Genomic DNA, 23,465 nt, shown 5'->3' on the forward strand with positions numbered 1-23,465 from the left:
ATGTGGTTAGTCGACACCCCGTCAACTATTTATACAGCCAGCTTATTCCCACTCGGCCCAAATCTTCTTTTTTTACAGACGTCGGCCGGCTATCGGCATACGTGCCCAAAATGCGCTTTCAATTGTAAGCTTAGCGCCGCCAGCCGAAGCCTCGTCTCCGGTTCACCGGTTCTCCAGTCTCCAGTCTTGGTTTCCCTGTCAGCCACTCAGATACAACCAGGTGCGTCCCAAAATAGATCAGAACAGGAAATTTGCGTACGCAAAAAAGAGTTCGTGATTAAAACTTTTTTTTAAACCGAAACGCTTTTTGCGGCATGTTCAAGCATGTGACGGCTTGTAGTTCTTTCATTGGTTTTTCAGCTTTGAAAAGCTTTCTTGCAAAACGGAAATGAAGCAGTGCAAAGCGCCACGCAACAACTGCTTCTTGAAGTTGAACCAAAAATGGAATATTATTGCTTGAAGGCTGACTGGGGTACTACTATCTAAAAGCCGCTAATACAATAGTTGTAAAAGTAATATTATAAATTTTTCCAACTTTTCGAGCGCCACCATATTGTAGAACTGGTAGCACTGCACAATATTCTAAAGCAGTGCAAAGTGTACACAAGCAGTTAGCAGCTCCTCAAGCATAGACAGAGCTCACAAGCAGTTAAAAGTTCCCATAAGCTGTGTAAAGTTTTCAGGAATTGGACAATATTTTACGCACTGTAAAACCAACGAAAAGCAGTGTACAGCTAGCATGGGGGCGGCGGCGCTCCACCCAATTGTTGTGACGGCTTCACTTCCCAACTGGTTGAAGGGCCGCCCGGTCGCCGTCGAATTCTGTCCGCCAATCTGAGCGTATCAATTTCTCGTTACTATTTCTGAGTGTTGTTCGGCATTAAAATACTAAAATCGGAACTGCCACAATTGACGCGCCAAATTCGAGAGGCATTGTAAATCCGGAAGCTATAGAATTTTTATATTGCAGTCGCGGACACATGCACATGGCCCCCAGAGCTGAGGTAAACAGACTTCAGTAAATAGTGAATTATACCAAATTGCATACGTCATTGAATCAATTTCCCCCATTTTCTCACTGTATTTTTGTGTAAGGCTACTCCGAGTATTTAAGCATTTGCTTTGTTAATTTCGTTTGGTGTTAAATGCGACTCGTCACGCACAGATCTGGCAGACGCATGAAATTTTATTTACTTTTGGGTCTCTAATGTAACTCGCCGACGCATTGGATACAATTTATTCAGGCATCCCATAAATATGTGCTTCGCATTTTATGCCTGCCCGAAAGCATTTCCCTGGATGTAAAAGAAGGGAGATTTATCAATCTAAGCAACTCTTCTGTCCCAAAGCACGAAAATCATTTTCGCATCACTTACTGTTTACTTCGCGGCATTTTCCATTTCAGTGGTGAACTATTTACATGGTTATTTTATTTACATTCATGCTATTTTATTTTATTTTATTTTATTTAATTCTATCCAATTCTTGTATTGGACATTCTGAGATATTGACATTTCCACGGGATGTGGAATTTTCTTTGTGACGTACCCGCAACGAGTTCCGTGGCTCCTCTGTTGTGGATACTTCTGTTCTTACTGTTACGTTTATTGTAGTTCTGTTTGCTGTTCACTTTATACTGGGGCTTGTGATTCAATTAGCAGCTGCCTCCGGCCACGTGACCCACACCCAAGCGTTTGCTAAGGATAGGATCAGCCAGTACAAATACAGACATAAGTACAAGTACGATGGCAACGCCCCAGACAATGACTGTAACATAACTATATTTAACCAAGAACTGCAACGGCAGTAGCGGCCGTTGATCAAAAAAACAACGCTGCTCATTAGTCAGTGTCCCATCCTTACACAACTCCCTCACAGTACTTGCATTTTTATACCCGATACTCAAAATGAGTATTGGGGTATATTAGATTTGTGGTAAAAGTGGATGTGTGTAACGTCCAGAAGGAATCGTTTCCGACCCCATAAAGTATATATATTCCTGATCAGCATCAATAGCCGAGTCGATTGAGCCATGTATGTCTGTCCGTCTGTCCGTTTGTCCGTCTGTCCGTCCCTTTCAGCGCCTAGTGCTCAAAGACTATAAGAGCTAGAGCAACGATGTTTTATACCCAGACTTCTGTGATATGTCAAAACTTTACCCCGCCCACTTAAGCCCCCGCAAAGGGCGAAAATCTGTAGCATCCACAATTTCGACAATACGAAAAAACTAAAAACGCAGAATCGCAGAAGATGACTATATCTTCTAGAGTGCAAAATCTGAACCAGATCGTATAATTATTATAGCCAGAATCAAGAAAACAATTTCATTCTTTCTTGCTCTGTCTCTCTCTAACACACAGGTTTCATGGTCGGTTTTGCCAATTGCAAAATATGAGTTCAAGGACCTTAGAACCTATAAGAGCCAGAGCTACCAAATTTGGTATCCACACTCCTGTGATATCGGACCTTGACCATTTTGTGTCAAAATTTCGCCACACCCCCTTCCGCCCACGCAAAGGACGAAAATCTGAGGCATCCACAAATCTCAGAGACTATTAAGGCTAGTGTAACCAAACACACACTCCTTTAAGATGTCACTATAAAACGTATATCTCAAAATTTCGCCCCACCCCCTTCCGCCCCCACAAAAGACGAAAATCTGTTGCATCCACAATATTGCAGATTCGCGAAAACTAAAAGCGCAGAATCATAGATAACGACCATATCTATTAGATTGCTGAATCTGGATCAGTTCAGATAATTTTTATAGCCAAAAGGAACAAATCAATTTGCACTGCCTACGCAGCGCCCGACGTCACGCTCAGACTGATTTTCTGTCTCTCTCGCACGCACTCTTTGTCGTGTCGTTCAAAATTAGCGGCGTCTGCTGGAGGAGAGCCATACTGACTTACTATCGGGTATAACTGTAGAGTTGCGGTGTCCGCAGCAACTCACAACGTTCCCCCTCGTTCTATCTATACATACGTAGATTTACATATGTATGCCTGATATATATGATATACATTGACATACATACATATACATATACATATCCATATACATATATGTACATATACGTATGTATGTATTGGCACAGTACATGCGACAGCAAAGGATTCGCCCCAATACGTGGCAGTGCCACCGCCAATACAGTGATGACAGGCGCTTCATCAAAGAGCTTACAAGTGTCGACATGTCCCCAAAAATTGCACCCAACGACTTCGATGATAACACCATGACGGACAAACCAATCAAGAGTGTTCCGACAAGCAATGGTGGAGGCATTAAGAATTTAACCTCAGAGCGAAAGGGCAAAACCGAAACATTTTGCACATTGTGTTAAATCTGATGATGGGAGTAGGTTTCATTTTAAAGTATTTTAATTTGGGTTACACCTTGAAGTTACATGTTTTAACCATTCCTTAATTTCCCAACACATGTCCAAAGTACACTAAGTGTACCTAAATGTTCAGACTCAAGTGTGTCTTTAAGCAGATATCCCTAGTCAAGGAGTATACTTATTGCGGAAGAATTAGCAGTGTCTTATAGTTCGACCGCACAAATGTCCAGTCATGAACGTTACCCAAACCACTTTCTTGCAAATGTTTAAGAGATTCTGAAATTTCTTTCAGTGGCTGGCCAGCCGAAATTTCTTTGAGCAGCTCTTAAAGTTTTCTATTGTCCGCTTTACCCTGACCACCGTGTACGCGGAACTAATGAGGCGACTGTTTATGCCGCTGTTTGTCTGTTTCGGGGGCCCCGAATGGTGTCTCAAGTGTCGTCGTTTGCTTGTTTTCTCGCCACTTTTAGAGCATAATTTGGTGGAGGTCTGCCAGAACAGAAGCGCTGTTGGGCTGCCAGGGGGCTGAATTCATAGTTTATGATTCAAATTTAAGTTACTTTGTCTCACTAAAACATGTTCTTGCTAGCATAGAGCTGCACATTTTATTGTATCCGACTTTTGGGCGCATATTAAATTTTTATGACCGCCCTGCGGAGCACAGCGAAATTCGGAAAGGAACAGAAATAGGAAGACAGCAAAAAAAAAACATGGAAATTGGATTCCATTTCAGTGCGCCCTTCGCTGTTTGGGCCCCTGCTTTTGGTGCTGACAGAGTTGCCATTGCTGTTTCTGGTGATGTTTCTGATGATGTTCCCTTTGTGCTCTTCGAGTGTCCTTTGTTGGTCGCCAGCTGGAATTAAATATACAGAATTTCGTAATTGAGAGCTTTATGTATTTTTAATTTATTTTCTCAGTGACGCTCCCTCAGCTGTCAGCGCGGCGTTTGATTAATTTTTCAAACAAACTGTATATACTGGACCCTCGACTCGCTCTCTATATATTTTATGGTGATTCTTCCCATACTGAAAGCACTCAAAATTGATGGCCAGTCAGCCGTATAACCGATACTCCTTATAATTGATTAGAGCCAACAGGAAGTGTTTGCTATTTATGTTTTGGTATTGTGGGCTTGGATCAGTATCATTAAGCCACATTAACCCAAATATCAATAGTTAAAATAAAATTGTTGTTTTTCTTAAATCACTCTTAATTTATAAGTCATGTACATATATAAGAAATTTCCAAAAAATATGCATACATCATAGCCATAGAAAAACAAACAGTTGAAATAAAAGAAAAGAAACTTAAGAAAACAAATAGCAAAATGATGAAAAATATTCATAAAGTACAGTTTTTATGGTTGTTAATTAATGAGCCGAATACTGGCATAAATTGAAATAAAAAAGTAAAGAGCAAAGACTGTGCAAAGATTCAAACTCTAAACTGCTGATCAGGAGACGACTGACCCTTTCGTTGAGCAGCCCAATAAATCTTGAATGGTATGCGAGGTAGGCCCTTTAGGTGATAAGAATTCCAGCTAATTGAAATTTATGAATATCGAATGTAAGCTGTCATCGAGATGGAAAGGCTGTACGTAGCTTGTTCGATTTTTGCAATTAATTTTAAATTATTTATGTGCTTATTTTCAGAGCTCGCTATGATATAAACCATCAGCGACACCGAATGCCCAGTCTAATTAGCGTCAGTAAATCATTACTTTTTCGATTGCTCTCTTGCTTATTGGATTGCCCGTTGTGGCTCTCGCCAGAGCAGGCAGAATGCCTGGCCCGGAGAACATTTTTCGGCCAAGTTCAGGTGCGAAATGAATACTATTTGTACGTAGTCAAGGCGCGCACGATTAAATCTAATAAAAATACCCAACACATTGTTCTTGTCCGTTGAATGCGATCTGATTTCGCGGTATAAATGGTAAACAACCTATTGGATCAGCCGAGTCCATGCATATATAGAATATAATATAAATACAAGGGGGAAGTCGAGAGGAATGGGTAATGTTATAAGCTGATTTCACGGTCATAAATATTCATTCGGGCCACATAGTCAGCCACAGGGAACGTGGTTTAAAAAAAGGGCCAAAATCAAACGAATCAAGTCACTCCAGTGGCATGCGGGCGGCATTTGATTTATGTTGTGTGGGCGTGGCCAGCATGGCATGCAAGCAAAATATTTGCCCGATCAAAAGCCACCACAAATCTTGTTCCACTTGAAATTTATTAAAAACATTATAGCTCAAGAAAGTCGTTCTCCTTCTGGTTCTGGTCCTTCTTTAGCTCCCTCTTCAGCCCAAGCGCCTTCTTCAGCTTTAGCTTCCCCTCCATCTCCTTCAACGGCTTAGCCCAGATTTTGATTTATTCGAGCTGCCACAGCGTGTCAATAATTGGCTTAAGAAGTTGAGGTACCGCTGCCATCCGACTACAACGACTATCTACCATCTGGTATCAGTTATCAGCCGTCGCAAGGGAAGGCCATGCGGCGCGCAGCTGCCTTTCAAGTTTCAACGTCTCGCATTCTGTTTACGAGAAGGTGTATGGTGCTCGTGGAACAAAAAAGGTATGATGGACTGATCAAACGCTTCAAAGACCGCAGCAACCAAAGAAACTTGACTGAAATATCAAATATACTAGTTAAAAAACTTTGGCGCCATCAATTTTCAAATAGATAGCTTCGTTTATTTATCTAATTGGCGGAAGACTTACAATAAATTGTACAAAAAAACTGATTATAAGGTACATATCTCTTCGTTCGCATACTCCACATTCATGATATTGCTTGCTTGGCCCGTCCATTCATTGTTTACAACTACACAAACAACATCCCCCCCCCCCCCCCCCCTCCACCCTCCACCAACCAATCGACGACGAACGCTTGAGGTGTAAGAGAATAGCAAAAGAGTTCATTCAATTGTTCGGCCAGTGTTTTGGCAAATTCAGCAACTTTGCGCTCTCTCTTCCTCCTACCATGTTCCGGCTAACTTTTGATGGAAGGGCAAAAAGAAAATGCAAGCAAATAAAAAACATTGTTGCGGCCGACAAATCAAATCAAATCAAATGAAATTTCTCAAATCATCTTACATAAAATATGCAAAAGTCTGGAATTCTTGGAAAGTATGAAGGATGAAACGGTGGTAGGGAGACATCTGACATCGGTTGAAATAATTGTATATAAATGTACTTTTTCGGAATACCAGAAAACCTCTTTGAGATATAATCGTGAATTTAAAATACTTAAGCAATTATAAAAAGGTTGCGCCCAGAGGTAAATTGCTCTTAAATTGTTAAATCTAAGGATAAAAGAATTTTCGTCTGAAATTTAAGCACATGGAATAACCGAACAAAGTACGGAGCATGAACAAAATTACACCCAAATTGAATCAAAGTTCATGCTTCAACTCCTTTAAAAATTCACTGAAATTCATTCCAAGCCTCAGAGAAAAAATATACCAAATGTCTTTAGGTTTGTGTTGCCGCAACAAAACGTTCCCGAATTTGCACCTCAAATTAAATTGTTATTATTTAATTAAACAGCTTTCCACATGAAACTTTTTACACTTGAAGAACCCTCCCCGCTTAACAAAGAAAAAATGAGACGAAGGGTGTGCGTCGCTGCTACGGCCGCGACTCTACATTTATACCCAATTCTCAGAGAGTATGGCTCTCCTACGAAAGAGGCCGCACACTACAAGATGAGAGTGTGAGAGAGAGAGAGAGAGAGAAAGAACGAGTTAGCGCGTGGACGGCGTTGCGTAGCCACTGCGAATTGATATGTTTTTTCCGGCTGTAATAATAATCAGATCTTGGCCAAATTCGTCAATCTGGTAGCTATGGTCATTTTTTACGATTCTGCGTTTCTGGTTTTCCCTTATCTTTAAAATAGTCGATGCCACAGTTTTCGTCCTTTCTAGGGTCGGAGAGAAATCTTAAAATATTTGTAACAGTGGGCTATGACAGAAGTTTGATAGTTCATGGTCTCTGAAATCAAGGCGCTCATCGGGACGGACGGACAGACGAACAGTTTAACTCGTCTATTGATGCTGATAAAGAATATATATATTCGCGCCTTTCACCACAAATCTAATGTACCCCTATACTCTTTGAGTATCGTGTATGAAAATACCACAAAAAACTGATGTTCCTGCAGGCCGAAAATCAGAGCCAGGCTAAAACAATTTGAATATAAATGGCTATTTTAGCGGGGCCTGGTGTCAGAGTTTCTGCTGCTTTTGTTGTCACTGCTGTTTGCAGATGCAAAGTGTTGCCAGGGGCATTTGTTAATTTCCGTTTCCGCTTCGAGCGGCCAAGCCACCGAGCCACCCAACCACAGAGCCGACGGCTCTATGATACAAAGGCCGCCGCTACAGTTTTCATGGCCTGGCCCCACATTTTCCTGATTTTTCCCTAAGCTTTTAATGCCATTTTATTGTGAAAAGATAAGCGAACACAAAAGCGCCAACTGCTTAAAAAAATGTATTAGGCCAATGCCGAAAATTATATTGAAGGGAGGGCGGATACACTTGCTCGATGAGAGTTGCGCATTGAGGGAACTCCCAAAACCGGCCAGATGCGATTGAGTTCAGTTGTTTGTGGGGCTGTACTAATAGTTTTATTAAATTAAATGGAACACGCCACACATTGCCGTGGATCGATTGCAATTATTTCGAATTATTGAATCTATGGTTTCTATTGGTGTCGTTATCGTGCTGACGGTTCTCCACATTTATTCGCTACTGCTCAACTTGTTGTCACGGTCTTGCAGCCACTCACTGTGCTCGTCACTCCATTCACGACGATGGTCAAGGTGGTAAAGGTATCGGGACAGGTGTCGATCGTGCCCGGCGTCACGGTGGTGGTGGTTGTAGTCAAACCGTCTGTCTCCGTGATCACCAGATCGCCCTGAAATTTTGGAACGATGGAGTATTTGAGAAAGGGTTAGATATCAGGGATGAGGATTTCTTACGGAGGGAGCCGCGGTTGTGGCTTGCGTGGTAACATCTGTGGGAGCAGCCGTGGAAATAGCCGTGGGAGCAGCCGTGGGTGCAGCCGTGGGAGTGGCGGTTGGGGAATCGGTGGCAGCAGAGGTTGGAGCGGCGGTTGGTGCATCGGTGGGTGTGGCCGTAGGAGCGACCGTTGATGCATCAGTAGGTGCTACCGTTGGAGTAGCTGTTGGTGCATCGGTGGGTGCTGCCGTTGGAGGAGCCGTCGATGCATCTGTTGGGGCAGTCGTCGATGTCTTTGTTGGAGCAGCAGTTGATGTATCAGTGGTTGCATCAGTAGTTGCAGGCGTAGGAGGAGTAGTGGGGGCTGAAGTTGGAGCCGCAGTGGGATACCTAGAAGGATAACGAGTTGCCTTGGTAGCTACCACTGTGGAGCCACGGGCCGGAGCCGCAGTAGTTTTAGGATACGCTCCATCAAAGGCCCTGTACGCCGGAGCGCTTTTCGAATACACGGGATAGGAAGAGGACCCAACGGGATATGGACCGGGAGCCTCAGCGACTGCCTTGGCGCCATAGGGACCGTTGGCCGCGGCATAGGCGAATGAGTTTGAGCCTGAGATCGAAGAGTAGTGGGTGGCGTGCGTCGGTTGGGGGCGCAGATAATAGGGCGAAGGAGCCAGAGCAGAGTACGAGGAGCAGTAGTTGAGATCAGTTTGAGTCAGTTCTGGGAAGGAGGGAGAGTTTACTTTTGAGACACTAGTCCTGGCTGAGAGAGCACAGCACTCACCCGGATTGCCGGCGAAGAGCAGCTTAAGGTTTTGCGAGTCCAGCCGGCACTTGCTGGAGAACCGCTGGTACTGGCGGCCATCCGTGGCGCACACTGGGGAGCCGCCGGGCGGGCAGATGACGTCGTAGTAGCTGTCCGTGAATACGTAGTCCAGCTGCGACTCTACCGAGCTGCCGTAGGATAGATCCCCATAGAGATCGTACTGGGCCTGAGCCGTGTGCAGGGCACCCAGGACACTAGCTACGCTGAGGAGAAGATGGAGCTTGGAGTGGAACATGTTGTTGCCGAAGAACTGATGTCTCTGCTAGCAGCGCTCACGCCTTTTATGTGGAAACCCAAACACAATCCCAAAACTAGAGCAAACCCCTGATAACTCCCTGGCTTGGCCGGGCTCTGTGACGGCGCTACGTGCCTGGCTTGTCAACCCGGACGAATGATTATATACTCTTTACATCACCTTCCTCTGGTTAACGCTTCTATTCAGCTCCATCCCCGCTCTTATCACTCCGAAACGTGCGCTCTGAGTGCGACCGTTACCTCACAAAAACTCCCATCGCTCCGCATGCTTTTTTTAAACTCTCGCACTCGCACTTTGAGCACTCTCTGGTGACGCCCAGAAATGGGTGACCTATTGTGGAACGGCGATCGTCAAGCTGGAACACTGATAATATTAATGGCATTGATAGTTGTGGGAAATTTATTTTCTTTACTATCTACTAATTACAATACTTTGATGCTATGATAAGGATCTATTATTATTTATAATAATGGAAATTCAAGGTAATTGCTAGAAAATAAAATTGGCCAATTATTGGAAATATTTTTTTTTCTTCAGTATTTCTTTCAGAATTTTTTTGATAAATTGTACAAAGAAACATTTGAAAACGTCATCCATCTGAAGAAACTTCCAACAAATGTAAAAGTTTCTTTTGAATAAACCAAAATCTTGGCATAATGTAAGCGTAGTGCAACAATATAGAGCTGCATGTAGAGTATGTTAAAAAGTCAAAAAATTATTGTAGGAACTTAAACTTTTACTGAACCTTAAAAAAATATAATGTATTGTTTGGGGCACAACTACTTATTGGAGATCATATACTCGTGGTCGGTTATCAGGAGCGAGGCCATACCGGCGGCATTTGTGATGGCAGTGCACACCACCTTGGTTGGATCCATGATACCCTTCATGGACATGCTACCGTATTTTCCTGACACCACATCGTATCCAAAATCCTCATACATGGGGGCCGTCTCCACAATATATACCACCTCGTCACCATCGAGTCCCGCATTTTGTGCAATAGTCCAGCACGGCATGCGTAGGGCTCGACGCACGGTATCCACTCCGAGGCTCTGTACATCACATAGGGATCGCATGAGTTATGGATGATTGACGCGACTACCAACTTACCTGATCTTTGTTTTCGACTATCAAGCTCTCCAGATGTTCCATGCACCGGATCAGGGCAGTGCCTCCACCGGGGACGAGGCCCCCTTCGACGGCAGCGTTCGTGATCCTAACTGCGTTGGCGATAAGAGCCTTTTTCTTTTCTTTGTCGCCCTCGCTGGAACCGCCGACCAAGAAGACAGCGACCCTAGTGTCGAGAAGAGCCATGCGTTCCTCTAGAATCTTTTTCTGGGATTGAGAGGATGACCAGCGAATCTCTTTCTCGATGGCATCGATACGGTCTACGATGGCCTTCTCATCGCCATAACCCTGAATCAGCAGAGTGTCCTCTTTCGTGATGGTCACATATCCTACCTGGCCGAGATTGTAGATGTTGATGGTGGCTGGTTCAGGCTCCGGCTCATTATTTTTGGGGAAGACAGCGCCACCTGAGGCCATGGCAATATCTGTGAGGCCCCACCGGCCTAAGCAAGGGGCCTTAACAGCAGCCACCTTCGCATTCGCATTTATGCGCTGTAAAATCAAATGGTTCAAAGCCTCATCCACAATGTCCTTTGCAATAATCAGCAGGGGCATACGCTTCAATTCCGCCAGTTCCATGGCACGCACAATGCTCTCCGCCCGAGTGAGCGTATTGCGACAGATGAAGAGCAAAGCACTGTCGAATTCTACCAGGGATCGGCTTGGAGTGTTGATGAAGCTCGGCGAGATATAGCTCTGCCGGAACTTAATTGCATCACAGAAACGCAGCTCTACATCGATGGTATTCGCGTTCCGTATGCAGATCTGTCCATCCAGTCCAATTGTGTTGATGGTCTGGTAGATCAGACCTCCGATAGCCCGATCACCTTGTGCCGATGTTATGGCCACTCTAAGAAGCTGCTCAGGTCTGTTGATGGGGCGAGCCATGGCATTAAGTTGCTTAATGACCATTTCAACTGCTGCCATGATGCCGACCCGAATTTCTTTGGGATCGGCGCCTTTGGATATAAATTGGTTGCTCTCATTTACGAGAGCTCGCGCCAAAATTGTGGTAGTCGTTATACCGCCAACCTCCTGGTCTGAATCGTCTACTATATCCTGGACCACCTGGGTACTTATTTGAGCCAGTTTTTTTAATAGCGAATTGGCCACCGACTTCTCTTCAATGAATCCATGGCGGGACAGGGCTCCGCCGTTTGAAAAACAACGTTTTATAATCGGCATCTGGCAATTAAGAAAAGTCAAAAAAGTATGCATTTTTTTAAATATTCGAAGAAGCACGGAATTTACTACACGAGTTGTTTCTTAAATTTTTTCTCAAGTTCAGATTCAGTTATATCAGAGTTCTCTATTGAATAACAATATGTATTTGATTTAAGTACATAAAACAAAAGGCTACCTAAAAAAAATTCTTTTCAAACCTCTGAAAACCTTGAATTTCATTCGGCAACAATCATAATACTCAAAGAAAATGTACATTGTGGCAGAACTACATAGGGAGGTGTTTCCAAGGTGTTTCCACGAATCAGTCGATGTACTATGTTACCCTCCACTATCAATGTCAATAAGCAATGTTCTTTCTAGAAAAAAATCAAAAAAAGGTCGCATATATTTTTTCTAATGGCATTAAACATATAAAATAACGCAAAAATATCTCGCAATTCAGTTCTTACATGCCAGACTTTTTCGGTAAAGAACTTCCAGAACTAAATCTCACGGAATCCGAACGTTGCTTGTTGGAAATACATCTAAGACTAGTTTCCCCTCAATATTTCCGTTGAAATGTAACAAAGAACTATTTATATATTTGAAATACATATTTAAAATGTGCCGAAACCCAAAGAGGAAACATAAGATAAAGGGTGATATATTAAATGAATGCAGGTTGCCTGCTGTTCGATAAGAAGAACTCTGGCCCAAACTAAAACTGTAACCCACACGGGGCTCTCTCAACGAGAATCCAAACGAGGGGACACCGCAACTCTACAGTTATACCCGATACTAAGTCAGTATGGCTCTCCTCCAGCAGGCGCCGCTAATATTGAACGACACGACAAAGAGTGCGTGCGAGAGAGACAGAAAATCAGTCTGAGCGTGACGTCGGGCGCTGCGTAGCCAGTGCAAATTGATTTGTTCCTTTTGGCTATAAAAATTATCTGATCTGATCCAGATTCAGCAATCTGATAGATATGGTCGTTATCTATGATTCTGCGTTTTTAGTTTTCTCGAATCTGCAATATTGTGGATGCAACAGATTTTCGTCTTTTGTGGGGGCGGAAGGGGGTGGGGCGAAATTTTGAGATATACGTTTTATAGTGAAATCTTAAAGGAGTGTGTGTTTGGTTACACTAGCCTTAATAGTCTCTGAGATTTGTGGATGCCTCAGATTTTCGTCCTTTGCGGGGGCGGAAGGGGGTATGGCGAAATTTTGACATAAAATGGTCAAGGTCCGATATCACAGGAGTGTGGATACCAAATTTGGTTGCTCTGGCTCTTATAGGTTCTGAGGTCCTTGAACTCATATTTTGCAATTGGCAAAACCGACCATGAAACCTGTGTGTTAGAGAGAGACAGAGCGAGAAAGAATGAAATTGTTTTTTTGATTCTGGCTATAATAATTATACGACCTGTTTCAGGCTTTACACTCTAAAAGATATAGTCATCCTCTACGATTCTGCGTTTTTGGTTTTATCGTTTCTTTGAAATTTTGGATGGCATAGATTTTCGCCCTTTGTGGGGGCGGAAGTGGGCGGGGCGAAGTTTTGAAATATTCTTGTAGCAGTGACATATCACAGAAGTCTGGGTATAAAACATCGTTGCTCTAGCTCTTATAGTCTTTGAGCACTAGGCGCTGAAGGGGACGGACAGACGGACGGACGGACAGACGGACAGACAGACATGGCTCAATCGACTCGGCTATTGATGCTCATCAAGAATATATATACTTTATGGGGTCGGAAACGATTCCTTCTGGACGTTACACACATCCACTCTTACCACAAATCTAATATACCTCAATACTCATTTTGAGTATCGGGTATAAAAAATAGAAAACTTAATGTGCAATCCAAATCGAATCACATCCATACGACAAATCTTATTGAGGAAGACCCGAGAAGCCGTACCGTTTCCGTTTAAATGTCTTAAGTAAATGCTGCCCGGCCCTCCCAGCTCGAGTAGCAATTTGTACGTCGTTGCTCCACAGCCCACCGCAAGTGACCACGCCCTGTTTGGCGTATATCAAACTGTTAGACGCACACAACAGACATATTGCCGAGCATATCGTGTCACAGAAAGAAAGTAAGCTGGCAAGCAGGCGAACAGCTACTTGTTGCTGGGAACCCCTCACCCCACTCCTTGGTCCACTCCTTGGCCCTGCGCACGAATCACTGAGAGAACGGGAGAGGAGAGCGTGGTCTGGCAGAGGCTATACAGAGAGAGAATACACTACGCTTCAACTACAAATACAAATTCAAATACAATATATCGTGGAAATTTAAGAAAAGCGATTCGAGGTGATTTATCCCCAGAGGCGCGATCAACGTCTTTCTTCTGTAGCATCCAACTGCATGATGCGCTGCTCGCCCTCGATGATGACGAAATTTCCCTTCCACTTGATGAGGGTGTTACAGACATACGTTAGCACTGCGACGAACAGTAGCCAACAATATAGCTTTGGCGAGTATATAATACAAGCTGGTTTGGAGGGCCAAATCGGGTGCGAAGTATATAAAAAGTCTAACAATTATCATTAATCTAATTCGTAATCAAAACAAGGAAAATTATATTTCGATTCAAATTTCACAACCGTTCATTATCCATATATCAAACCCAAGTTTTGTACGCTGTTTTTCACTACCAAAATTTCCACAGAACGACAACAGACAAAACTAATTCAAAACTTTGCTGCCACCCCGACGGCGATTGCTTTGACTTCCACGAGTACACACTCGCAGTGTAGGCCCATGACAGCTTCCCTCGTTCCGTGCCGTGACTTGCCCCAGCAAGTCCGGGTCGGGGTCGGGTTGGGTTGTCGGGCCCGGGTGGGCCGTGTCGGTTCACGTCGACTCGCGTCGGGTCATGTCGCCTCGCGCTGGATGCCTGCTTGGTCACTTGCCACTAGAACGCGCTGCCGCACGGTCGGCATCTGAGACAAGCCGCATCTGTGCCAGATAAAAGTTCACTTTTTTGCGCCTTTTTCTTCCGTTTTATTTATTTATTTTTTTTTGTGGTACTTTTTGTACATTACGTGCGATAGACAGTAAACGGAACTTCTGGTTGAATAAATGAAACCGGCAGGTGTCCGAAGATCAGGTAGAAAAACTCAAATGGTTTTGATGTTTCCCGCTTTCACCTTATCTCTATATTTCTTAATTGTGATGAAGTGAAAACGAACTAGAATTTTTGAATATCGTGTGGTAATTCACACGAAAATATTTCAAGAATTCGCTGCAGCAGAATTCACAGCAGGAGACACACTCTGGTTTCAGTAAGCAAAGATTTCTATTTCAAAATTATACATGGATGAAGATTATATAAAAATAAGTAATTGGTTAACATACCGATGCCAATTTCCGTTGCCTGGCATTCCCTGGCTTTGCCACACGAAAAGTTTTTCTTGGATCAGCTGGAAAGACAAAAACAGTGATGGACAGGAAATGACTGCAATAATTTACAAATGTAGCAATTTTTCTGCCTATCACTGGACCACGGGGATGACAGCAAAAAGGCGGAAAATCCAAAAAGATCGGGGGCCAGCGACATAATTGCATTTGGTATTTTGCACTAATATGGCGACCATTGAAGTCATTTATTATTTTAATTGGTGGCAAAAATAGCTGAATTGCCAGAAAAATATAATACATAAGCAGCTCTATTAGGCGTCTGTGTGCGTGATGGCATTTCCGTTTCCGGGCTGTAAAAGCCAAAGCCACACAGTGCCTGAGAAGCAGCATCATTAAGCGCATTGACTTTTTTGCCATCGCTCTGTTTCGCTTGCTAGACAAAACAATTCATCATCAATATTCAGCATGTGTACATATAATTATTCCTTCGCCCGATTCCCGACCACTGGCCATTTGTATCATTTTTAGCAGGGGAATGAGACTGAGCCTGGTCTTTGCTCGTTCTGCTCGTTCCTCTTATACGTTTTCGTACTGCTGCCTGTTTTTGACAATAAATTTCAATTTCATGCATAATTTATGCAAGCAAACGTTTTCCAATTATTCGTATTTTATGTAGGCTTCACACTGAATTTATTTCTAAGACCAATTATTATAAAAACTATGAGTACTGTTAATAGAAATCTCGAGAAGTTCCTTATTGAGTGCTAACAACCAGTGAAGGGTTTTAAACATAGACGTTTTATACATAAAGCAGGAAATGGATCAACTACATATGCGGTTTCATTATACATTTAACTAAATTGCAGCTGATTTGACTCTAAAGACATTTACTTCCGCCGTATTCTATTGATTTATGATTTCTAATTATTTAAATATGTACATTTTTTAAACAAATGAAAGCTAAAGAAAAAAGAAAGGTTAGCTATGGAAATGTGAGATAATGTATTCGGTTTAGTTGAACTTTGAAAGCCAGAAAAAGGCATCTTTTTTATTCATGTTTGGACAATTGGTTTGCTTGACTTTAAGGTAATCAGGTAAGGTAGTCAAAAGATGAATGTGAAACAAATTGGGAAGATGTTAAAAAATTCAGAAATCGAACTGATTGAAAAATTCAGGTTTTTATTGATTCGTTAATACCAATTTAAGATTCGAAAATTAAACAAATAAAACCGAACTTTATTAACTTTATGCATTCTTATACTCGTACTTTGCGGTGCCTCTAAAATGCCCCAGCGCCATTAAAAGGAATTACATTGCATTGCAGCGCCATGGCGCTGCACTGTGGGTGACTGCATCCGGCAGTGCACTGCATTCAGTTTAATATAGGAAACCAGACATGGGAAAGCCTAATGATTAAAATTGCAATTAATGCTCATTAATGTTGGTTAGACTCGACCCCACGTCAGGAATTTTAAAAGATGGCAGACAATGGCCATTATCCATTTGAAGCTCTGAAAACCGCAAATTGCCGTTGTATCAAGAAAGACACTTGCAGAATGAACAGACGTAATAATAAACACTCCCTCTAGAAGGTTATAATTATTTGAGAATGACCTATACAAGAAAAATATGAAAACCAAAGGAATATATTTATTTCAACTTTTCCCGAGTCAAAGTCAAAATTATCAATCTTGAATTTGAAGGTTTCCAGACGGTCAGTTAAAGCTACAAAGTGTTTAGGTCCGATTTACAGCTGCTAAAAATGTGGTTTTTTAGAATTACAAAGTTTAACACAACCAGATGTTAGATTATTAAGCTATGAAAAAAAACGCACCACTTAAAAAAAAGTAAAAGTAACCAGATTTGAAAAATTTTAACAAAAAGACAAAACAGAAAAGGAAACAAAATTTTAAGCAATTTTATAGCCACAAATCTATTTAAAAAAAAACGTAGAAAAAAAGTTCTTAGGGTAATATATATACTCTTATGTGTACCTTTTGCATTTATAAAAGCCTTTTTCTGCCTTTTGCATACATTTTCATGCACCCGTTCTCTACTAGCCTGGGGTATAAAAACAAGCAAACTGCAGGAGTGTTTTCCCTTCTCAAATCTTCCTGAAAACTGTCAAAAAAAGTAATAAATAAAAGTAAAAAACCGCAAATTAAAGTTTTTCCCGCAGCCTCCTCCACAACAGACTTGTTCTCATCCTCCTTCGGTGTGCATTTACCGAGACACTGGAGCTGGGACTGGGGTACCAAATGGATCAGAATCTAGAGCTGTTGCGGGTGGGTCGGTACCAGTGCAGGGCTTCTGTTAAAACTCAATCAAGCGAAATGAGTTTTGATTAAAAATATAACCGAGTTAGGCTAGAACTTCGCAGCGCAGCTCATCCTACGAGTATGCCACATGTGTCTCCCTGTCTCCCGGTGGCACTTCCGTGGGGTGTCATCCCTCCTTTCATCACGGCGACCTTTTCGATCGATGTGCAGTGCATTTCATTTGAGTTTGCCCTGTGGCATTTGCTTTGAGACCAAATGCAATTAAGCTCCTTTAAATGCTGACATTAATTAGACAATAAACTGATTTATAACATATGGGTGGTACGGTGTGTTGTGTTGCGGTGCGGTGCGGCGTATCGTGGTCTGCCCGTGGGCTCTGAGCGGTGAGCGAAGCAATGCAATCAAAGTCCCATTCAACGTTAAACCTGTCACAATTTGCTTGTCTTGGCCGGGGGTCTGGTCTGGTCCAGAGCATGATATATCTGGCTGCACAATGCCATTCAATCTGATTCTAGTTCTTGGCAAAATTACGAGTATCTGTATCAGTTTCCTCTAAGCTCAACTCTTTGAAGCCTAACCAAATTACCGAGGCACACACGAATGGACAGCCAGAAGCAGCTCAAGTCTCTACCATCTCTGCTTTCCCCATCTCCTCCTCCAGCCAGCTTTGAGATATGACAACAGTTTCCCACTTTGAGACGCCCCCAATGGAGGCCATGGAGACCTCGGCCTCCTCATCGCCAGATCAAGCACAGCCCCAGGATAATCTGCGCATATTTTTAAAGCATTTGTATGCTGAGTGCGTCTATCGCTACCAGAACGACACATACGACGAGGACTCTACGGTACCGGCAACAGGTTAGACACATATGTACGTGATTTCCCATAGCACCATCCACTCATCGCAGCATCCTTTCATTCCACAGACTATGAGGTGGAGGTGCCGGAAAACTTCAGTCCGGTGCCACGATATCTGGAGAACGTCGTGCTCAACGAGGGCAGCATTGATATGCAGAGTGTGGACGAAGCGTCGGCAGCCAATAACGAGCTCTATGCCACCATCATTACCGCCACGATGGCCACGAATCTGGAAGAGCACCAGAGGCAGCAGCAGCAGGCGAATCTCGGCGAAAAGAACACCACCAGCCTCTTTTGTCCTCTGAACTTCGATGGATATCTTTGCTGGCCCCGCACCCCGGCTGGCACCGTATTGAGTCAATATTGTCCCGATTTCGTGGAGGGATTCAGCAGCAGATTTCTGGCCCACAAGACGTGAGTTAAATTTGATCGATTGTCAATTTTTTAAACGATAAGTCTAAGATAGAGTGGTTTTTTCAATTTTCATGTTGAAAAAATTTCCTTGTTTTATTTAAGAAATCAATTAGAATCTCAACACCTTTGAGTCAAAAGTAAAGTTTTTTTCGATTTCAGATGTTAAAGTCAGGGAGCGTAACTGTTATAAATTTTAAATTTAAAAAAATTACAATCTAACAATTATTTCTCTTTTTTTTTTAAGAGCTACAAATTAACTCTTATTTTTTATTTTTCATTAAAAAAAAGCAAAATAATGATTTAATCAGACAACTTTTCGTTTTCGTGTTTAGGTGCTCCCATTTTCATACATTTTTGGTATCGATGTTTTTCATTTTCTCATCGATTCCGGCAAAAAATTATGAAAAATATACAGCGTGAAAAAGCCTTTATTTTTGTAATTGCTTATTTTAAAGCAAAACGAAATCCGAAAGTACGCGACTTAAGAAGATCAAAATACCCCTTTGTATTTAACATGTCTGTCAACTGTGATATTTAATCAATTTTTTGCACCTATGTTTTGAATTAAATGTGGAGGGAAACAGTTGTCCTTACCCAGTTGTTCTGTTACGCACATTTTACCAAATTAACGACACAAATTTGAGTTCAAAAGATTAATAAATCACTTTAACTTTTTTTGATTATAAAAATAAAAATTACGGAAGAACTGTTTTTTGTATCTTTTTAAAATTAAAATGAATAAAATTATATGTCATATTTATTACACAAATATGTATGTCTTATATTTTAATGATTATTTTGCATTTTTTTGATTAGAAATTAAAAATAAGAATTAAAAATTATTTATTTCATATGAATCGTAAATATAAGTTTTTTTGATACCGCTAAATACGACCAATATATGAATTTTTGTGTATTCCATGCTGTCGTAACATATTTCCTTCACATTGATTTAGTTAACATTTGCATTCATTACCCTTATTTTGGGTCCCTGGTTAAAATCATTATATTTCTGATCAGTTGGAAATATATATTCGATATACACATATTTATACATACATATCCCAAGTGGATACCAACTTAAAAAACTTACATTTTTATGCAAATTTCGTTTTCTTAGCTGCCTGGAGAACGGTTCGTGGTTCCGTCATCCAGTGAGCAATCTAACCTGGTCCAATTACACCAACTGTGTGGACTACGAGGACCTGGAGGCAAGCAGTCTCCGTGAAGTAATTGCCAGTGAAGGATTAATGAAGAAAATTGCCATTTCAGTTCCGTCAGTTCATTAACGAGCTTTATGTAAAGGGCTATACCCTCTCCCTGATGGCCCTTCTCATATCAATCATTATATTCCTGGGCTTCAAGTAAGTGCTAGTTCTGAGTGTAGCTCCAACTCAGACTCAGACTGACAACTAATGACTGTCCGTTGCAGATCCTTGCGCTGCACCCGCATTCGTATTCATGTCCATTTGTTCGCCTCGCTGTCATGCACTTGTGTGGCCTGGATCCTTTGGTACCGTCTGGTGGTGGAAAGGCCCGAGTTCGTAGCCGAAAGCCCGGTAAGCCCATCCACACACCGAACCACCATCGAAGCCAAATCATTTATTTTCAGCTCTGGTGCATTGGTCTCCATCTCGTCGTCCATTACTTCATGCTGGTCAACTATTTCTGGATGTTCTGTGAGGGTCTACACCTGCACTTGGTTCTCGTTGTGGTGAGTCGTGTGGGAAGCAGTGCATCTAGTCCTCCGTGGTTCTTGTTTCTTATTTCTTGCTTATATGATTCACATGCAAATCGTCGTAATTGCTGGCAAGTTTGCATACTTTATGAGCATCTGCTGTGGATGGGGAATTTAATTTGCTGTGCTGCTGCTGCTTCTGTTTTTGCTTTTGATGGAAACACCATCAGCTGCATCTGAATTTGTTTCCCACTCAATTTATGGGAAAGCAAGTTGGAAACTTAGCAAACTACTCACTGTCTTCGTCAAGTTTGTATGTCAGAATTGTAGCCCTCCCTGCTTTTCCTTGTCTTGTCTTGCACAGGTCTTTGTCAAGGACACGATTGTTATGCGCTGGTTCAAAATCATCAGCTGGCTCTCCCCGATTCATGTGGCGCTAGTCTATGGCGCGGCACGGCACTACAGCAGCACGGACAATGAAAAGTGAGTACCAAAGCATTGCTTACGTAAACATCTTGTCATCATACTCAAGCATTATCATTACCCTATCTGGAAGGATTTTCCTATGTAGCCATCGCATACCCTAATCATAAGCCACAAACTTCCTAAAAGACGACACTAGTCAAACCCTTAACTATCCTTAAATTTTTTAGTTTAAAACATATATATTCCTTTGCAGCTGCTGGATCAATGACAGCCTCTTTTTGTGGATCTTCTCCGTGCCAATAACTCTCTCTCTTCTGGCCAGCTTCAGTATGTAAGCGCCCTATTTTTGTTCTATCACCTACCAATTCCAATGTCTTGCAGTCTTTCTCATCAATGTGCTACGGGTAATTGTAAGGAAGCTGCATCCACAGTCAGCCCAGCCCGCTCCCCTGGCCATCCGCAAGGCCGTGCGGGCCACTATCATTCTGGTGCCGTTGTTCGGACTGCAGCACTTCTTGCTACCCTACCGTCCTGATGCCGGGACCCAACTGGATCGATTCTATCAGCTGCTCTCCGTCGTCCTGGTCAGCTTACAGGGCTTTGTCGTCTCGTTCCTGTTTTGCTTCGCCAATCACGATGTCACATTCGCCATGCGCACGCTCCTCAACAAATGGGTGCCCACTTTGGTGGCGGCACCGCCTGCTGGGAGTAATACTGGACAATTGGCCACAACCACGCCCAGCCGTGAACTGGGCGTGTAAGGTATACCGGACTAGCAACAGCATCCCAAGAGTCCGAGTCCAACGGAATACCCCGGAGATAATGGCAGACCAGAGATTTTGAGTTTTTATGCTCAGGGTCTTGGAGATTGTCAGCAAATCGTTTGCCTCTTAGCATTATAAACGACTTGTCGCTTTCTTTCTATCGCAATCTTTCTGTTATTGAATATCTGAATCTATCGTTTCTAATATCATAAAACAGCATTTATTGTTTCAATTTAATCTTTCAAATTTACTTTTTCCTAAAGTCTGAGATATGATTATATTGAAGAAAGATCTTTAATAATAAATTTAAGATCTATTGATTTTTAATTTCAGCATTTTTTGATTCCCCTTTGAGTAAAAAGTATTCGGGAAACAAGAAGTTGAATGTCTTATGTACCCAACCAAATATACCTATATCTTTGTAGATGACTCAAAAGGTTATCATTTAAAACCAATACGATTTTAAATCATATAATATGATGCGTAATACCAACCCAGAGAGGACCTACTTAGGCAATTGCCAAGGGCCTCTAAAATAAATACGTACTCAAGTGTACCTCAAGAAACAAATGCTATCTCATAATTCTATTATAAACGATAAAGATATATGTACATGTACACAATGTTATGTCACTGTAGTCGTGATTTACTTATGACAAATATATGCACTTTAAAACCACATACTCAAGCACTCTAACGTACTGAATAAACCAAGATATCTATCACCAAAATGAATTGAACAGTTGGAGGAAGGGTATTCTTTGGACCAAATGAAGAAAAATCTGTTTTTGGTAATTATTTTGTTCGTTCATTTTTATTTCATTTTTTTTTTTAGTTTTTCCATCGTTTTGTTATATTTTTATTTTAGATACCATTGCTTGCCGGCGTTTTTGCTTTTTGTTTTTCATTTGGATTATTTGTTCCTTTTTTGTTTATGATAGAGCAAAAGAGTGTTGAACAAAACTAATACATACAATAAAATGCAAATAGAATAATAATTATACATACATTTATATATACGAGTATAGTAAAATTTACGTTCTTCTTTCTTAAGATTTCGATTTGGTTTTTGTTTTGGTTTTTTGCAATATAAGTTATATAATAATATGCATCTAAATTTGTTTGTCCCCTCTTTATCCTTCCAATTGTGTAAATGTGTTTCTTTTAGTTAGTTAGCTATATCTATGGTATATACATACAGAAATATGCGACTATCCATAGACCTTAGACCATATGTAAATACTTTAAATGAGAACTTTAGCTGATGCTTTTTTGGGTGTTGGATGTGTGATTGTGTTGGAGAAGGAGGAGGTGGTAGTACAAATAAGTCTCAAGTCCTACTCGTTGGCTACGAATACAATATCGAAATGTATTAATGAAGCATATACGTAAATTAATGTAAGTACATAGATATACGGTATGTGGTTAACTAATTGGGTAAGTATAATAAATATGTGCTGGCCTCAGATCTACACAAAAGTATATATGGGGTTATGCATATAGTATGATACGCTATAGACAATCATAATTAGCATACATAATAAAATAGACAATAAATAATTAAGCTTGGAGTTTAGTTCTGTTGGTTTTTCCATTTATTTTGTGGATGTTTCTGTTGCATACGTATCGTTTTTACTGTATATGTTCTATGAATGGGGTTTGCTTATATATGTGTGTAACGGTTTCCAATTTTCTTATGCACAAAATTGGTTTAAATATTTTCTTCATTTTCGTTTTTCATTAGTTTATTTTAAACCTCTATTCTTTGGGCGCGTTCCGTTGACTGGCGGCTACGTATATTTTTAACTTTATTCCTGTTTTTTATTTTCTCAACTTATTGATCAAATTTTTGCAAATTATTCAACATTTTTCTATTCTGTTTTCGATTTAATTTTTCTTATATTTTACATTGTAAGCAGTTCTACTACCTATGAGGAGTTCCAGTTCCGTTAACTGCTCACACTGCTTATGGGCCAAGCAGACAACTGCTCATACCGCTTGGCCACAGTT

At 41.5% G+C, this 23,465-nt stretch overlaps 3 protein-coding genes across 6 annotated transcripts; 1 reads left to right on the forward strand and 2 right to left on the reverse strand.

Moving 5' to 3' along the window:
• The first annotated feature begins 784 nt into the window (after positions 1-784).
• hec (calcitonin receptor hector) lies at positions 785-22,134 on the forward strand. 3 transcript variants are annotated; one of them, XM_015186800.2, is made up of 11 exons: positions 14,556-14,785; positions 14,857-14,960; positions 17,977-18,173; positions 18,242-18,587; positions 19,708-19,798; positions 19,860-19,951; positions 20,020-20,146; positions 20,200-20,301; positions 20,630-20,748; positions 20,945-21,018; positions 21,073-22,134. In XM_015186800.2, the coding sequence occupies exons 3-11, from the start codon at positions 17,990-17,992 to the stop codon at positions 21,450-21,452; spliced, it is 1,515 nt and encodes a 504-aa protein (XP_015042286.1). In that variant the 5' UTR covers positions 14,556-14,785; positions 14,857-14,960; positions 17,977-17,989; the 3' UTR covers positions 21,453-22,134. The 3 variants fall into 3 exon arrangements, with proteins under 3 accessions (XP_015042285.1, XP_015042286.1, XP_001354436.3); XM_015186799.2 differs by lacking the exons at positions 14,556-14,785; positions 14,857-14,960 and adding an exon at positions 785-1,004; XM_001354400.4 differs by lacking the exon at positions 14,857-14,960.
• LOC6901101 (mucin-7) lies at positions 7,815-9,387 on the reverse strand. Its single transcript, XM_002134541.3, has 3 exons — positions 9,082-9,387; positions 8,318-9,018; positions 7,815-8,253 (listed from the first exon to the last, which is right to left on the reverse strand). Exons 1-3 carry the CDS (start codon positions 9,356-9,358, stop codon positions 8,092-8,094), a joined length of 1,140 nt encoding a protein of 379 aa, XP_002134577.3. The 5' UTR covers positions 9,359-9,387; the 3' UTR covers positions 7,815-8,091.
• LOC6901102 (heat shock protein 60A-like) lies at positions 10,095-11,855 on the reverse strand. 2 transcript variants are annotated; one of them, XM_015186802.2, is made up of 3 exons: positions 11,762-11,855; positions 10,493-11,695; positions 10,095-10,434 (listed from the first exon to the last, which is right to left on the reverse strand). In XM_015186802.2, the coding sequence occupies exons 2-3, from the start codon at positions 11,693-11,695 to the stop codon at positions 10,159-10,161; spliced, it is 1,479 nt and encodes a 492-aa protein (XP_015042288.2). In that variant the 5' UTR covers positions 11,762-11,855; the 3' UTR covers positions 10,095-10,158. The 2 variants fall into 2 exon arrangements, with proteins under 2 accessions (XP_015042288.2, XP_002134578.3); XM_002134542.3 differs by having other exon boundaries at positions 10,493-11,839.
• Positions 22,135-23,465: the final 1,331 nt, after the last annotated feature.

Source organism: Drosophila pseudoobscura, chromosome X (assembly GCF_009870125.1).
Source record: "Drosophila pseudoobscura strain MV-25-SWS-2005 chromosome X, UCI_Dpse_MV25, whole genome shotgun sequence".
Lineage (NCBI taxonomy): Eukaryota > Metazoa > Arthropoda > Insecta > Diptera > Drosophilidae > Drosophila > Drosophila pseudoobscura.

Excerpts from the sequence above, each read along its gene's own strand:
- hec (XM_015186799.2), top strand. The coding sequence starts at position 17,990 with ATGACAACAGTTTCCCACTTTGAGACGCCCCCAATGGAGGCCATGGAG. Across the intron at positions 18,174-18,241 it reads CTCTACGGTACCGGCAACAG|ACTATGAGGTGGAGGTGCCG; the intron begins GTTAGACACATA and ends TTCATTCCACAG. Across the intron at positions 20,147-20,199 it reads AGTTCGTAGCCGAAAGCCCG|CTCTGGTGCATTGGTCTCCA; the intron begins GTAAGCCCATCC and ends ATTTATTTTCAG.
- LOC6901101 (XM_002134541.3), bottom strand. The coding sequence starts at position 9,358 with ATGTTCCACTCCAAGCTCCATCTTCTCCTCAGCGTAGCTAGTGTCCTG. Across the intron at positions 9,019-9,081 it reads GCTCTTCGCCGGCAATCCGG|AACTGACTCAAACTGATCTC; the intron begins GTGAGTGCTGTG and ends CCTCCTTCCCAG. Across the intron at positions 8,254-8,317 it reads CCACAACCGCGGCTCCCTCC|GGCGATCTGGTGATCACGGA; the intron begins GTAAGAAATCCT and ends CCAAAATTTCAG.
- LOC6901102 (XM_002134542.3), bottom strand. The coding sequence starts at position 11,728 with ATGCATACTTTTTTGACTTTTCTTAATTGCCAGATGCCGATTATAAAA. Across the intron at positions 10,435-10,492 it reads TAGTCGAAAACAAAGATCAG|AGCCTCGGAGTGGATACCGT; the intron begins GTAAGTTGGTAG and ends TGTGATGTACAG.